At 35.6% G+C, this 17,543-nt stretch overlaps 3 protein-coding genes across 3 annotated transcripts; all 3 read right to left on the reverse strand.

Moving 5' to 3' along the window:
* Nucleotides 1-1,422: 1,422 nt before the first annotated feature.
* On the reverse strand, nucleotides 1,423-2,924 carry LOC103455625 (thaumatin-like protein). The gene is made up of 2 exons (XM_008395200.4): nucleotides 2,764-2,924; nucleotides 1,423-2,464 (listed from the first exon to the last, which is right to left on the reverse strand). The coding sequence occupies exons 1-2, from the start codon at nucleotides 2,828-2,830 to the stop codon at nucleotides 1,779-1,781; spliced, it is 753 nt and encodes a 250-aa protein (XP_008393422.1). The 5' UTR covers nucleotides 2,831-2,924; the 3' UTR covers nucleotides 1,423-1,778.
* A 7,120-nt stretch (nucleotides 2,925-10,044) lies between these two features.
* On the reverse strand, nucleotides 10,045-10,515 carry LOC139191282 (uncharacterized). Its single transcript, XM_070811862.1, has one exon. It carries the CDS (start codon nucleotides 10,513-10,515, stop codon nucleotides 10,045-10,047), a length of 471 nt encoding a protein of 156 aa, XP_070667963.1.
* Nucleotides 10,516-15,994: 5,479 nt separating this feature from the next.
* Nucleotides 15,995-17,029, reverse strand: LOC114820955 (uncharacterized mitochondrial protein AtMg00810-like). Its single transcript, XM_029092322.1, has one exon. The coding sequence runs from the start codon at nucleotides 17,027-17,029 to the stop codon at nucleotides 15,995-15,997; it is 1,035 nt and encodes a 344-aa protein (XP_028948155.1).
* Between the last annotated feature and the right edge of the window lie 514 nt (nucleotides 17,030-17,543).

Here is a 17,543-nt window from a genome sequence, read left to right on the forward strand (position 1 = left end):
ACCGTTCATCGTACATCTGTGCGACTAAAAATTATTTTAAAATTTGAAATTAAATATAAATAGTACAAAACGAAAATTGACCGCATGATCAAAGATGAACGGTCACCATCAAAGGATCCTTAGGATCCCAAGGAAAATGATCACCAAACGAAAACTGACCGCACGATAAAAAATAAACGGTCACCATCAAAGGATCCCTAGGAAATTGCCCACCTTTTTGTCAGGATTTATGAGAAGTGTGGCAAAGCTTGCATTAACGTAGGAATTAGGAGGAGAAATTTGCAGATTTGAGTAGACAAGTAAGGTAGAGCACAATCAAATTCAAATCCTCTCAACTTAAATTTTATGGTTCTTCTCTGCATTCAAATTCAAGTTTTTATCGGATCAACACATGTCAATACAATCGATAATAAGGGACCTCAAATAAGTATCGAATCTTGAATCTGCAATTTAGATTAGATTATAATACTGTGAAGTATTTGTTGTTAATTTAGATTGAGTTTAAAATGGTCCACGGATCATTGAGGAGAGGATCTAATAAGAGACGAGGATGATCCAAGGGGCAAGGATCGACAGAAAACCCAAATAAGGCCTGGGAAGGTCCTCAGAGACCATTCCAATGTATGGTACGAAACCAAGGAGTGTCCATCGATAAAATGTTTGCCTCATTTTGCGCATTGTTAGAACTTGACAATACTCATTTAACTACTGGTTTGGTACTGAGATACTTTTATAAAAAGTGTGTATTAAAAAAATTGAGCTCAAAAAGGTGTTTGGTAAACATTTTAAAAACAACTTATTTTCACAGTTTTTTGTGAAAAAAAAAAACTGAAAACGTGAAGTAGCGAAAATGAATTTATTCTCACAACACAATAGAATTTTTTTTTCAAAATACAGCAATACCAAACCAACCCTAAAAAGGTTGCTCAAAAGCTATTCGCATATGTTGATACGCGCATAACATGACCCGATAGATTGACTACATTCCCCCAAAAGCACTCGAGGACATGCCTCACTTTTAAAACATTGATAAAAATTTGCACGATGTCAGTGTGTTTTGGTCTTAGAGAATTTGAATCTTTTACACTAGAATTCTAGATACAGAGAAATTTTTCAAAATGTCACTCTATGTCTCATAAAATGAGTAAAAAAACACGAAAAAATATTATATTTTTTCACTGCAATTAATACACGTGAAGTGCTACTTTAATTTTCAGTACCATGAAAAAATATGTCCCATCTGTCCTTAGGTTAAGGTGTGTGGTTTAGTGGTGATAGAGAAAATTATTGTCGTGTGGGTAGCATAAAGAGTTGTGATATCCACACACTTTATTTTATTTTTTACACTTTTTTAATTTTCAACCGTCGGATCGGATTAATTGAACAATATCAACGGACAGAAATTATCAAGAATGTGAAAAGTAAAATGAAATGTGTGGATAACACATGACTAATATAAATATACAAAATCAAGGACCACAAAAAAGAGAGAAAAATCAGCAGCAGTATGCAGACTATTGGATACCAAAACTGGCACACTTCTCAGACCAGAGTCAGAGAGAACTGAGAAAACTCATTTTACCAAAATACCCCTCACCTTCCCATCTAATCACATCCATACATTAAAATATAGAAGAAATTCAGATACCCTTAAACCCTGCAACTAAAGCACAACCATAAACTGAAGGTTAACAGAGCATTAACTCAGTAATACGGTATTAATTAAACCTTAATTAACTACTAGGGGATAATAAATAATTAAGATGGATGAGATGAGATCAACGGTGGTGAGGGCAGAAGGTGACCAAGAAGTTCCCGCGAGTGCAGGTGGCGATGCTGGTGGGGTCGTCGTAAGCGTACGAGTAAGCCTTGGGGCACGCCGCCTTGAAGATCTTGGAGTACGCCGTCGGCTTGCACGACTGAGGGCTGCCGAAGCTGCCGGTGCAGCAGTACCTCGGAGAGTTGAAAGCAGAGCAAGCGCTCTTGCACGCCACCACCTGGCGGTTGTCGTGGGAGCGGACTTGGAGGCCGACAGGGCACATCATGTTCAAGTCGCTGACGCAGCCGGCGTAGCTGCACTTGCCGGAGCCCTTAAACGGGGTGATGGAGATGGCGAGGTTGTAGCCATCGACGAGGCTGACGTCGTAGAAGTCTTGTTCGTTTCCGAGGGTGATTTCCGCTAGGGTGGCGGGTGGGGTGCCACCTAGGCCGCTGCAGAAGAGGTTTCCGCCGCAGTCGCCGGTGGCGCAGCGGCCGCGGCCGGAGGCATCGAATGTGCAGCCGTGGCGGCCCCAGAAGCGGCCGGACCAGAGTGCGGGGAGGTGGAGGGTGTGGGCTTTGTTGGGTGGGAGGGTGAAGCCGCCGCGGGCAAGGATAGGCTGGCCGGCGCTCGGCTGGATGCCTGGCCACACTGGGTGGGTGCACTTGTTGTACATTGTTATTGTTGTGGCGGAGGAGACCGAAACTGCATTTAGGTCACACGAAAAACATCATCAAGTTAGAAAACCAACTTGGTTTATGAAAAAATAAATGCACAAGAAACGAAATCACATTTTGTTTGAGAAAGATAAATACAGACTATGGAGTAATGATTTTCGCACGCTCATTTTCTCGTTCTGCACATCTCTGTTTAGTTCTATCGTTTGATTCTTTTGAACAAACAAAGACGAGTAATAAACAAGAGTGGGCAGAAAGAGATCAGATCGTGCGAAAATTACTTCCCTAAGCCATAAACCTTATATATAGATATATGTGTATACATACCTAAAATGTAGAGAAATAGGAGGGTGGGGAGCATGAGGGGGAGGCTAGTCTTCAGCAATGCGGCCATGGCTGAGACTTGAGAGATTATAAGAGAAGAAAACAGGGTTGCTCTGCTTCTGCAAAAGCCTTCTCTGTAAATTCATGGAGATGGGGAGGGGTTTTATAGAGAAAGGAAAAGGGGTAAAAGTAAAGTAAAATGAGAATGGTAGGGTAACTGCTAATTACTCGAGAGCGAATGGTGGGTAACTTTTTTTTTAAATGAGCAAAAAACGAAGAAGGTTGAAATGTGCGCCTACAATTTGGGAAAGGGATCATCTTTAGATCCCTTTTACCAAGTTTACCAAGTTCATCTATCCAGACTATTGAAATTTGTTCAAACGGCTAAAGTTATTACAATTTTTAAAAAGGCATCCTGTTTGTAGCTGTTGGATTAAATTTCACTAGTCCAAATAAATGAACTTGATGGACTTGGTTAAAGGGATCCGTATAATTTGTATGTAATGAAATTTAAAAGTCTTTTTAAAAATGATTTTTAACATGATTCCAAATTTTGGTTTTTAAAATTTAAAATTAATAGTAGTGATTTTTAATATTGTTTACCGTATATCATTTTGATCATTCTTCAAATTTATATTATATTGAAGAAATTACAATTCAAATGGAGGGGTTGATTTAACAAAAATACTTTTAATTAACAGAGATTTTTTACTAAGGGATCAAAATGATTGACGGTGGATAATCTCACAAACCACTTCTATTGATTTTAAACTTTAAAGATCAAAATAAGTTATTTCAATCTCAATAATCATTTTGACTGAAAAAGACTTGTTCAATGAAATAGTAAGAGGAGAGAGAGGACTGGGTAATGCAGCGCCATGTTGAATTTTTTTTTTCAGTGTATCTAAGAAACGAGGTAGGAGACCAGCTGTTATAATTCAAATGAAAATATAATTTTCTCTTTATTTATATAATAACATATAGGGGTATGATATTATTCACACATCATTTTTTACTTCTCTCACATCTTTTTAGTTTTTAACTATCGAATCAGATGAATTAAAAAAGATCAATGAACATAAATTAGGAGATGTGCTTACATATAACGTATCGATCTCGTGTTTTAGGTATATAAAAAAAATATCTACAAGGCAGGTTGCAATTGCAAGAGGTGAGTGGGTGGTGACTGACAAACTGCTCAAACTTCAAGATCAGAGGGTCAGTGGGGGAGAACTTGTCAGTATCCAAGAAAAAAGAAGCCTAAATAGTGTGGTACTTTTACACATTCACATGGCAGTAGCCTAGGAGGAATCAAACTGGTACTGCATGAGGCTTTAGGAAATAATAAACAAAAGTGAAGGTACTATTGGTACAATGGTTTCCAGTGGATTTGGATCCTCTTCGAGGCAATGCCTCGGGATCCTTCTGATCGGACAATATAAGTCGTTGAATTTTGATTTAACGGCTATAATTATTACAATTTTTAGAGGGACCTTCTGTTTGTAGCAATTGGATCAAAATCCAATAACATGTGTTGTCCGGTCAGGAGGATCCCGAGGTATTGCCTCGAGAGGATACAAATCTGTTCCTAGTGACTATCTACAGATTTGGATCCTCTCTTGAGCTTAGGAGGCTGACCCTCCTAAGCAAATCACAACAAGGAGTCCCTCTAAAAATTGTAATAATTGTAGCCGTTGGATCAAAATCCAACTACACGTGTGATTTGCCCATAATGCCTCTTAAGCTCAGGAGAGTATCCAAATCCACCAACTACACTTGGAATATCTCATATAGACGAAGTTATAGATAGATCACAAAGGGTGATCTCCGTATATCGAATTAACATTAGTGTTATAGAAATTAAATTTAAATTGCATGTTTCGCATATAATGGTATCCCATTTAAAGCTGCGGGTTAGACTTTTCTTCTTGTTCTTTTCACAAAATGGTAATTCAGCCATAACACAAAAAACGCAAAAACCATTATTCATAGTTGAATTCACCTTTTTAATACGATCTTTCAGTCTTACGACAATAACACTTATTTTATCTAACACATAACAATGCATGATTAGATTTAGATATTAGGACAGCACCAACACATGATTCGAACTTGAATGAATGATTCGTGTTGCGTTCCCCAATTGGCATACTCTCAAGTTTGCAAGTTTGCAAAATTGAGCGTGTACATAAATCTTTGTCCCCTATCAACTCTTACCTCAATAGGAATTTGAAAAAAAATCAATTGCAAGCATTAAATATTCTGCATTCATTTTGTGCGTAGGGTTTTTGTGGCCTCTATTATTATTTGACACATGTTAAATTTATAACAATAAAATTAAAAAAAAAAAAACTTATTAACACATAACAATTACAAAAACTCACCGCTAAAAATGAATGTAAAATATTTGAACTAACCATTAAAAATGAAAAATATAAAGCTGTAAGCCTCTGAGGGTGCACCACCTCGAAACTCTCATCGAGTCATTTGCCTAATAGACTCTGTTGGAATTATTGTCGCTTATAATGAACTCTGCATAGTGCAGTCTGTAGAGATCTAATCTAAGTTGATTACCTTATTATTTTATTCGATTAATTAATCTTTTGTATTTTTCCATTTTTTAAAGATTATATTTACTTTATATTACACAAGGAGCGTAAATTTGACATCATGATCTTTTCACGAAAAATAGGAGATAACTTGTGACGAAACTCGGTTATACGATTCCGAGTCTTTTAGATTCAGGATAGTTAGTTGGGTATTACACTTTACTCGTGATCACGATTAAGCAGATTCATAGCTTACAAAATATTGAATTCAAGACCTTTTTTTTGTTTTTTCGCGAAACTACTGTTCGCACTATTCCACTGTACCACTTGTCATGGTTAACTTTGAGATCATAATCAAACGCACAATACATTTTGCATGCTTGCTTTACGTTATGTGTTGTTATTTGTTAATAATATACGCATGAATGAGAGGATGTAATTTTGCATTTTGTCCACGAGAACGTGTTCAGATTGAGACATGTGATCAGGGGCCCAGTCACAACCAAATAACTTAATTTTTATAGAAATAGGCCCAAATCCTTGAACTAGATATGTTGGGTGGGCTAGGTGGATTCTTGCTGGGCTCAGTGTTTTAACTTTTCAGAGCTTTTTTGTTGCTCTGTGGGTTTGGGCTATACCAGGCCTGGAGGGATGATCAAGGGTGGCATTTCCATTGTGAGAGAAAATTTTGGGTAACATCGACGGACCATCTAGTTATAGTCTGACCACTATATATCAACAAACATATCGACATGTTAAGTCACTATTGTCATATTATTCATAGGGGTGTGATATCCACACACCCAATTTTACTTCTCACATACCTTTTTAATTTTCGACCGTCGGATTGGATGAATTGAAGAAGATCAACGGACAAAAATTATTAAGGGTGTGAGAAGTAAAATAGGATGTGTGGATAGCACACCCCTATTCATATTATATGGATGATTTGATATGCTTCGGTTTCATTATCTTGTTGGTAGACCTAACATGACAGCGTGACTCAAATTTTCTCCCACTCTCGAATTAATTTAATATCTATAAGCTCAAATTCGAGAACAAATAACACGAAACTGTGAATTTCTTCGCACGTAAAGATAAATATTTGACACTCGGGGAGAATTTAAGGAAAGAAACAATTGTTTTTCAATTTTTTTTTTCTTGGCCAAACAGAGATAAAGTGGTTGAAGCTACCGAGATTAGCCTAACCGTGAAGATGCGTAGAGTGATGGACATGAATAGGATAGATTCACGGTTCAAAATCCTTGAATGTAACCATGGCTGGCAACAAAGCATTGGAAAAGAAATACAATAACAACAAAGCGTTATTTCTCTAAGTGGATTTGTTATATGTATCCTAAAATGTAATTTTGTATATAATTCATTATCATAAGTATTCGACGTGACAATAAAAAACCGATTGTCGACAAAGTTCAATGGAGAAAGAAATAATAAATAATAAATAATAAATAAAAGAGGTCGAACTTTCATGAAGATATTCAAATATTGAGTGTCAGATGGAGGGAGAGAGAAGCAGACTAGTCGTCTGTGTAGAGAGAAGAAGACGACCCCATAAGTCGTATATAAGAAAGGAAATAGTGAAAACATGGTGAAAAATAATTTAACCAAATAAGGCAAAAACTTGTGGTCTCACTGTCCCTCCCACCTTCCCACGTATATATCTTGTCTAAGCACTCTAGGTATTGTCAATATCTCCTCCTGCGGCTACCCAGCTTTCTTGCTGATTCCGTACCAGTAATTAACAGCCTCAGTCAATTCTCTGCCACCTACGTACATTTTAATTCTGTTTTCTTTTTCCTTCAAACTCCATATGGTAGATTTTTATATAACAGCCACAGGAGGCTAGCTTTATCTTCCATTCTTTGATGGGAGAAGGGGTTGTCACATCATGTTTAACCAACTACTAATATTCCACAACATATTTTTGGTTTGAAACAGTAGAAAAACTTGTGTAATGATATTCAGATCGCGTCGTTCTTTGGGCATCTTTTATAAGAACCTGAAACCTTTCTGTGTTAGAATACTCCAAAATTTATTTGATTGTATTGTGTGTGAACGAGATGACCTAATACCGTGTATTGAATATTACTCTCTCAAGTGGGCTACTAACACACGCACAAAAGCGTACCTATATGATTGTGACTTAATATGCATGATGAGATACCATACACCTGTGTGAATACATAGCTAGGGGGACCATTTAGCTTGTGCATGCAAGATAGGGCAAAAAGCTTTGCCTGCATATACTGCCAAATCAAGGACAATCTTTTATGTCGATAGCTCTACCAATGCATTTGATAAATTGCCATTTTATTGTGAAGGGAAAGGTCCGAAAGGAGAGTTAAGTAAAACAGTTTGGTACGTGTCGGCAAAATATGTAATGACAGAGAGTATTCTACACACACACATATTACACATTGTCATAGTTATATTCGTTGAATGATTGTTAGTATACGTTTGTCCTACTGTGCAGATAAATTTGAGTAAATGGATCGTGGACTTGTTTGGTCCATGCACGTAGTGTTTTACATATTCAAGTAACATGCAGGTTCATCGTAAATATTATCTTCGTTGTCATGCATGAGTATAATTCGACGTTTCTTTATAAATATATCACTAAATCAAAGAGTAGTTGGTTGGTATTCTATATTTACTATATATTTTTCGACGAGGGTGGATGTACATTGGAACCCAGGTGATTTGAGGACCACCTTGAGGCCGAGAAACAAGCATGTGAAGGTCCTCTGGGGATATGAGTCCATTTTGTGTCTATCAAGTGTTTGATATAAAGTTATCTAAGCATATCTCAACAGCACTCGGTAGGTTTTTTCGACAACACTCGACAAATGCTCTTAATAGCACTCATTAGATTTCTATGAGAAATTTCGATATCTGTTGACATGGTTCGGCTGACGAAAACAAGTTCACCAAGTGTTGATGAAATGCATCGAAGAATAAATTGAAATTTGTTTGCGTGCTTTGCGCTATGTTTATATCTACAAAATTTGGACATTAACATTAGAACCTCCAAAGTTCAAATCATGAATCAACCATTGTATATTAGTAGCTATACTTACAAATTTTATAACATATACTTGTGTTGAATTTCAAAGTTTATTATATTAAAACTGTGGATTAATTGGTTTCTTATAGGAATCTCTCTCTCCCCCTCTGGACAGAAACATATTTATGAGAGAGTATTACTGTAACTGGCGGATGACCTATACTGCAAATAAATTTGGCTGACTTTTAGACAATGTGAAGCTGCATTTGCATTTGGCTAACACTAAACTGTGAAAACTGCAAAAGGGGTGTCATTGCATGCACGAAAGAGAGAGACCTGAAATGCATGTAAATATATGTGTGAGAAATCTCATGTGTCTGCAAATGGTTAAGCGATGAGGCGCAGAGACCGTAAAAAGTACCGACACAGGGTGTAAAACAGTGAAAAGAGAGCTAAATGGCGAGCAAGAAATTAACAAAATAAAAAAGGACGACGCTTATTGCCGAGGAGGAAGAGGAACCAAATATTAAGGGAAGAGATCTTCATTTTTTTTTAATCATTATGGGGATTAATACATCGAATTTTGACTATTCGAATTGTGTATTTTTCAAGTTGTACTTTATAAATCATCCTTGCAAAATATTAGTCAAATTGAAAATATTTAAGACATCTAATTGGGTTCAAAGAAATGAACGAATACTTTGTTATATAAGAAATAATGAAATTTGATATTAATAATTAAATAGGCAAATAATTTCGGATTGAATTGAATTTTTGTAAGGATGATATATGAATCGAAATTCGTTGAAATTCGTGGAGTGAGCCCCACACCTAATCCTTTTTTTTTTTTTTTAAATGAGGATCCCTTTGCATATATATATATATATATATGCATGTAAATATCTCATCCATCTTCTCTCTTTGTCAAGCAAACGCATATCGATGAGATTCTACGTACTACTACTGCTATAGAGTACTGCACCTGTTAAAAAATTTCTAATTTCTAAAGCTAGCTAGCCGCGGCTCTCTCTCTCTCTCTCTCTCTCTCTCTCTCTCTCTCTCTCTCTACACGCGTTCTTGTCAAGATACCAACAAAACTCTAAAAGTAAGTACCTTATAATTAGCTCCCATTTTACTTGTCCCTCTTAGTTAATTATCTTGGTTGATCTCTCTCTAATTTTACTTATAATGATTAAATATCTTGATAAACCTTGGAGGGTGCTAAATGGTCTATTAAAATAAGAGTGGTCATATCCACACCATTTTTGTCTTCTGTGCACACAATTCAATTTTCTGCCTTTGGTCGAAAGAATAAAAGAGGATCAAAAGACATAAATTAATAAGGAATATGCTGAAGATAAAAAGAGGTGTGCGGTTAGTAACTCCCTTGAAATAAAATGATGCAATTTTTTTTTTAAATAAACAAACTCTCAATTAGTGGCGAAGCCAGTAATTGACAGGGGGAGGGGCGAAGTTAAAAGAGTGCAAGGTTCAAAAGAATAGCAACAATCATTTTATATAGTAATGTCTTCCATAATTTATCAATACAAACAAATTACAATTGTTGCCGATGAGGTTTCATATCATGAAAACGTCGCATAATAGGTTCATTATCAATAAAAACAAATACATCTCTCTCAATGTAAACAACCATGCTATCACTCAACCATTGATTTCCCATTTTGTTATACAATGGTGTTTTCACAATCTTCATAGCAGAAAAGCTTTCTCCACTGAAGCGGTTGCAACCGGTAACACCAAAGCCAATGTAAGAAGCTTATACACTAATATATAGCTTGCACACCTCCCGGTCTTCACCAACTCATTTGCAAGATCACCAATTCCTCTCAATGATGAAAACTCACTATGCATCTTCATATCGTGAATGTAATTGTCAAGTTGAATTGGAATATTCATGAGGTCCATACGATCAAAATCTTGAGGATAAAGTTGAGTTAGACGAACAATTTTTGCTTTGTCAAAAGATACAAAATTATTCACCAGACTCAAACATGCCATACAAAGAAGCAACTCGGTGTTTACCTTATTGAAGCAATCATTCAATTCCTTTAATTGCGTATCAAGGACTTGAAAATAGAGGTCCACACGATAGTAATGGAAGTTTGTGAGTCTTGGAGATTTACGCCTTGATTTTCCGGGTACGAAATGCAAATCCTCCATGTTAGGAACGACAATATCATGCTCTTGACAAAACTTTTGTACATCATCAAGCAAGTCCCCAAAGTCATCATCTCTCAAGGATTATAGTCTTTGCTTGCATACTTCCACTAACGCCATTGCATTCACAATATCTTGATCTTTCTTTTGTAATGCTTGTGATAACTCATTTGTAACTCTCAATATGAGTCTCATATAAAAAAGGTGAAACACAAAATCAAAAGTTTGTATGTTATGGAATAACTAACTTGTTTCACCGAAATTGTCTTGGTTGGTATCATCTTTAATCCATTCAAGCACCTCCACCACAGCTTCAAACATGACAATAATACTAACTATAGTACCATAATGTGAGTTCCAATGTGTATGACAAGGACGCATGAGACTGCTCTCTTGATTTAACCCTCTACCCGTTTCAAGATCACCAATATCAAGAGCTTTCTTAATTTGTTCTAGTTGTTTCTCTCTAAATGCATCACGATGCTTACACGATGATCCAATAGTATTGACCAAAATACTAGCATTGTTGAAGAAAATGACGACACCCTTAATTCCCTTTGTAACGGCTACAAGAGCTAGTTGAAGTTGTTGTGCAAAACAATGAACATAAAATGCTTGAGGATACTTGCTCAAAATCTTTGTTTTAAGGCCATTTAGCTCACCTTTCATATTACTAGCTCCATCATAGCCCTGTCCCCGTAACTTGGACATAAATTTGTTGTAGTAAACAATCTCTCAATAGTCTCTTCAAGTGAGCTACTAGTTGTAGAAGAGACATGTTGCACACCCAAAAACTTTTCAATTGCTTCTCCTTTTTTGTTCACATAACGCAATACCACCACCATTTGCTCTTTAGTTGAAGAATCACGTGATCCATCAACCAAAAGAGAGAAAAAATCACCTTCCATATCTTTAGTGATTGCATCTATACTTTCAATGGCACAAGCACAGACAAGGTCTTTTTGAATATCGGAAGAAGTATACTTAAGATTCTTGGGAGCATTCACTACTACAATATTAGCTTTAGGTGGCGGATGATGGTGGCGGATATTAGAAAATCATGTCGGATAAATTATATTCGACACATCATTTAATTACTGGCGGATATTAGAAAAATCATGTCGGTTATATCCGACATAAATTCCTGGCGGATATCAAGAAAATACTGGTGGATATTTACTGGTGGTATTTTTGAATCTTTTTAAAAATATTTTTTACATATTCTGGCGGTTTTTAAGTTAATGGTGGCGGTTATAACCGACAGAAATTGACTATTTTATTCTTTTACTTTATGGCGGTTATTATTTTAGTATTCTGGTTGTTATAACCAATATAAATGAAAATTTTATTATTTTAAAATGTTATATTGATTAAAAATAAATAAATAAACACATATTTAAATTTTTTTTTTCACTCATGACCCTAAAGTCTAATGAAACCCAATTCCCACAAGCCATAAATTTTCTGAGAGAATAATAACAACAGACTACAATCTAAAGCTCTATCATTTTTGTAATAAGGATTATGCTCCCTCACATGCAAGCAACAAGATACAAAGAAATTTAAACAATTTTTTCCAATGCGTCACAATGCACATTGTCTGGCACATAAACACACATGAACATCTGGTGTACTTTATCATGTCTGATTTTATTATTTTAAAATGTTATATTGATTAAAAATAAATAAACACATGTTTTAAATATTATATTTTTTGCGATTTTTTACACATGCTATCTCATAGTATATACGAACATATTTGACGGTTGGATTGTTGAAACTAGTTTTATTAGAATGCATATCAAATTGATAGATTTAACAAACACTTAAGAGTTAATGTTATACTTCCATTAAGTATAAAATAAGATTTATCCACTAGTGTAAATATTTTAAATTGAAGATCGAATTCATTCATTGCATTCTTATAGGATCGAGGGTGTGGGCTTTGTTGGTGAAGGGAGGGATTGGAATGGTAAAGGCATGACACGCGGGCCTGAGTAAAGGAACAGGGGACATGTAGTCCCCCCAATACATACATATATATATTTTCAAACATCGAAACGGCGCCGTTTGACTTTTAATTTTTTAATTTTTTTTTACCAGGAGCAAAACGACGTCGTTTTGGCATGGATTTATAAAAAAATAAAAAAAATAAAATAAAAAAAAACCAATATGCGAACCAGTTCACCGGAGCGAGAACAGACATGGAGGTGCTGGGTTTTCCGGTGAGGGGAAGGGCAGAACCTCCGCTCTAGCTGTGTTTTCCGGCGAAGGGAATGGCGGCTGCCACTCCTCGTCGTCACGTGGCTTCGCCACTGCTCTCAATGGTTTATTTTAGACACTTAAATAGGACCGAGTAGTACAATATACCAGATATACAAGGAACGTATATAGCAACTTCCATCTATCTAAGAAATTCATTTGTTGTCAAATGTTACTAGAAAAGTAGGGTTGTAATTTGGTTTCATTTAGGATTAGGAATCTTTAATTATATATGTATTAGAGTTATTTAGTCCTATTGATATACGGATTAGAATTGTTTACTACGTATGTATGTTAGTTGGAGAGATTAAACACAACTTGATATAACAAGTATAATAATATAATTGTTTAAAAATTTAAACAGAAATTTTTTCCATCATTTATATTATGAATATATTTGGCTAAAAAGTTATCTTCTATCTCGTTAACTTGAAGGTGGGCTGTGAAGGTTAAACGAAGTCCAGATAGAAGGCAACGTTTTAGCCAAATAATTATTTCATAATTTCTCTCAGTCACACGCGATACAAAGCACTTGGAGTTTATAACCTGTTTTGGACTTTTCAATGGATTCCCACAGCTGCTGCTGTCGATCGTAGTAAATACTTGAAAGCCGTAATTAAGTAAGTTAACACGTCCTTTTTTGGAAGTTGTTCGATGTTTACCCCCATCCCCAGGACGTAAACTTTTACAGTTTTATTTAGGGTTTTTTCACGACCACACGGTACGTACGTCAGTTGACCATAAACGAGCAAATCTCAACGGTTAAATCTCCTTATTTTATGTTAATCTAAGGCATCTTCAACGAAGATGTCAAAAGAAAAATATCAAGGGAACTTTCATGAAAAGGGCTTAGACTAAGTTTATTTTAAAAAAAAACCATGCTATAACTTTATTTAATTAAAAAGACTAAAATTTTAATGAAAAACCCTTAAATTTTAATAAAAATGACAAAAGAACTTAAATTTTAATGAAAAAGACATAATTTTAATATTAAAAAAAAAAATCTGATGCGCGGACCCATGTGTCCTCACACTGTTTATGGAACTTCTACACTGCTTATGGAACTTACGACACTATTTATGAAACTTACTGCACTATTTATGAAAACTTACGACACTGTTTATGAAACTTAATGGTACTACATTCTTCTCTCTCGTCTTCTTGAATATTCTTAGCACATTCTCACTTTCCAAACACATCTTATTCTTCTAATCTTCTTCGATACTCATTAAAATACAAAGATTTAAAAGCAATTTTCATTAATTTTCTTAGAAAAATATACACATATATTTACCTTTTGTCGCCAAACATCAATGTGATGACGTATTTAAATTTCTCCTCTTCACATGTCGATGTCCAATGCATAAAAAATTGAAGCACCGAAACGAAAATCAAACAAAAATTTGTCTGCCATGTAAGATAAAGCATCAGTGTTCCTTCATCTGAAACTCCACTTGTAATTACCTAGATAGTTTGAACTTGAAGCATTTAGCATTGTGGCTATGCTTGCGCGAAAGTGCGATAGGTTGGTCGATTTCATTCAGTGTTTCATAGGTTGTAGTTGATGTGCAACAAGTCGATTTGAATTAAATTTGGGTTCGGATGCAAGTTTGACAAGACCATGTATAGTAAACATGCAACTTGCAGAAGCGAAGTTGTTTGATAAGAGTATTGGGTGATTGGGTGGTTGGGTGGGTGAGGGCGCGCGCACAGCGCGACTTTTTTTTTTAATGTTTATTTATTTTATTTTTTTTGTCCTTATCATTAAATAAAGTTAGTGTATGGTTTTTCATTAAAATGCAAAAATTTGAAGCCCTTTTCATTAGTTTTCCTAAATATCAAATGTTAATTTAATGGCTGACATGCCAATATCATATTTTCTATTTTTTCCAACTGATATGTTTTTTTGTTATAAATGATATTTATAGGACTCATTTAAAAAAAATTAAAATAAATTTTCAAGATCTATAATTGATGTATTAATGAGACCTATACATTAAAATAATTAAAAATTATTTGACATCAACTTTTTTCATATGTCAAATTTGACATATGAAAACTTGTACGTCATGTCAATCCATATAGGATTGACATATCAATTGGAGCTTGCTTCTACCTTAAATTTGATTACATGACATTTTACTTAGAATTTGACACCTCATTTAAAGATGTTCTAAATTTTTGAACCTACACAAGCCCCGAGAGATAACCAATAATACAACGTTACATAGATGTTTCTGCCCTGATCAGGTTGGATCTGAAGGGAACAACATTCTCAATATGTACATGATCATCACAAGAAACCTGACCTCTTGAGTCCTTTGACCTATCGGGGTAAGTTTTCATGCTCAGTATATATACACAGAAAGAAAATCATTTATCCATCCATGATGGTGAATGATGAAACAAACCATAACTAACTTTGCCTTCGTGTTTAATTGCGGATAGCTTTGCTAACATGAGCTTGGCCTGGCTTCCTAAACCTTGGTGTGGCATGATTCACTTCCGTCGGTAGTTTAGCTTCACTCCATTCGGAATTAGTGCATCCTGACTTACAGGTCAGTCTTTCTCTCGTGATGTGTGATTTTATTTTTTTCTACCATTATGTATTTTGATGTTTCAAAGCTTGTTTGTAAGTTTCTATATTTTAGGCATTTTTCTAGAGGAGTTAGGTTCTAGGTCCCATTTTTTTTGTTCTAATTTTTCCTTTTGTTTTCAAGAGGGGTCAGGGTTAGAGGGATTAGGCTCATTAACTGTTTAAAATTTTTGTACATATGCTCATATTAATTTATCAAGAGACTAGGATTTCATATATGATAAGGTCAGCGGGAAGACAATTACACACATTACTTCCTAAAGATTCAGAATTTTGACCACTTTATTTCATTTTAAATGCTAGCTTAGGTATCACCTCCATTTTTTTTTTTTGAACAAATGATATTATCTATTAACAGAGTAACAAAGAATGCAGAAAAACTACTAAGAACAGTATGAGTGTTTAGAGAGCAAGAGAGAGACAAAACGATTGTATTATTACTGAATGAATTCTTAACACTTTCAGACTTCAGTTTATATAGAGCCATTCTAACTGTCTTGTATTGTAAGCTGTTTTAACTAACTAACTGATAACAACTCAGCTAACTAATTTCAACCATTTAACTAACTATTGACTGATGAGCTGGCCATAGGTGAGTCATAGGTGTATAGTCAACATTCCCCCTCAATCTAAGCTGGGATTTCCAAGCTTTAGATTGTAACAATGCTTGAGAAATGAAAGACTATGCAGCCCCTTAGTTAGAATGTCTGCTGTTTGTTCTTCTGTTGGAATGTAGAGAACCTCAAGATCTCTTCTCTGTACTCTTTCCCTTACAAAATGATAATCTGTATCCAGATGCTTGATTCTGGAATGGAAGACAGGATTGGAACTTAAAGCTATCGCAGACATGTTATCACAATGTATTATAGGAGGTTGAGGCACTGAGCATTTCAAATCTCTGAGAATCTGTCTAACCCAAGCTATGTCTGCAGCTGTATGAGCTAGAGCTTTATACTCAGCCTCTGTAGAACTTCGGGACACCGATGTTTGTTTCTTTGATTGCCAAGAAATCGGATTTTCCCCAAGATAAACCACATACCCAGTAACTGATCTCCTTGTATTGAGATATGCAGCCCAATCAGAATCTGAGAAAGCAGTGAGAGTAGGATGTGATGCTGCAGAATACACTATCCCAGTATGCAGGGTTCCCTGCAAATATCGTAGAATTCGTTTGACATCACCAAAATGTATCTCGGTAAGGGAATTCATATATTGACATACTGTATTAACTGCAAATGCAATGTCAGGTCTCGTAAATGTCAAGTATTGTAGGGACCCCACAACACTTCTGTATGTACTAGGATCTGCAAGGAGAGAACCTTCGGAACACAAAAGCTGACTATGAGGCTTACAAGGAGTAGCAGCTGGTTTACACGAATCCATTCCTGATTTATGAATGAGATCCTTTATATACTTTGCTTGATGAACAAAAATATCCCCATTTGATTTATATTGAATCTGCAGACCAAGAAAGTAAGTGAGCCTGCCCAAATCTTTCAAATCAAACACTGTTGATAATTCTTGGACTACATTTTGAACTTTAACTGAGCTTGATCCAGTCAAAATAATATCATCCACATATAACAGTAGGATGATTATGTCCGCAAAGTCTGTTTTCATAAACAAACTTGTGTCTGAAACTGATGCAGTGAATCCCATTGCGAGGAGATAACTTGTAAACTTTGAATTCCAGGCTCTAGGTGCCTGTTTTAACCCATATAGTCCTTCATTTCTCAAGCATTGTTACAATCTAAAGCTTGGAAATCCCAGCTTAGATTGAGGGGGAATGTTGACTATACACCTATGACTCACCTATGGCCAGCTCATCAGTCAATAGTTAGTTAAATGGTTGAAATTAGTTAGCTGAGTTGTTATCAGTTAGTTAGTTAAAACAGCTTACAATACAAGACAGTTAGAATGGCTCTATATAAACTGAAGTCTGAAAGTGTTAAGAATTCATTCAGTAATAATACAATCGTTTTGTCTCTCTCTTGCTCTCTAAACACTCATACTGTTCTTAGTAGTTTTTCTGCATTCTTTGTTACTCTGTTAACATGGTATCATCGCCGAGTCGATTCTTGGTGCCTTTCTTCCGCTGATTTGGGATCGACAGGGAGGAGACGCTCTTCGATCATATCGTTTCTGGTTTGGGTACAGATTCAAGAACGCAGTC

Source organism: Malus domestica, chromosome 14 (assembly GCF_042453785.1).
Source record: "Malus domestica chromosome 14, GDT2T_hap1".
Classification (NCBI taxonomy): Eukaryota; Viridiplantae; Streptophyta; class Magnoliopsida; order Rosales; family Rosaceae; genus Malus; species Malus domestica.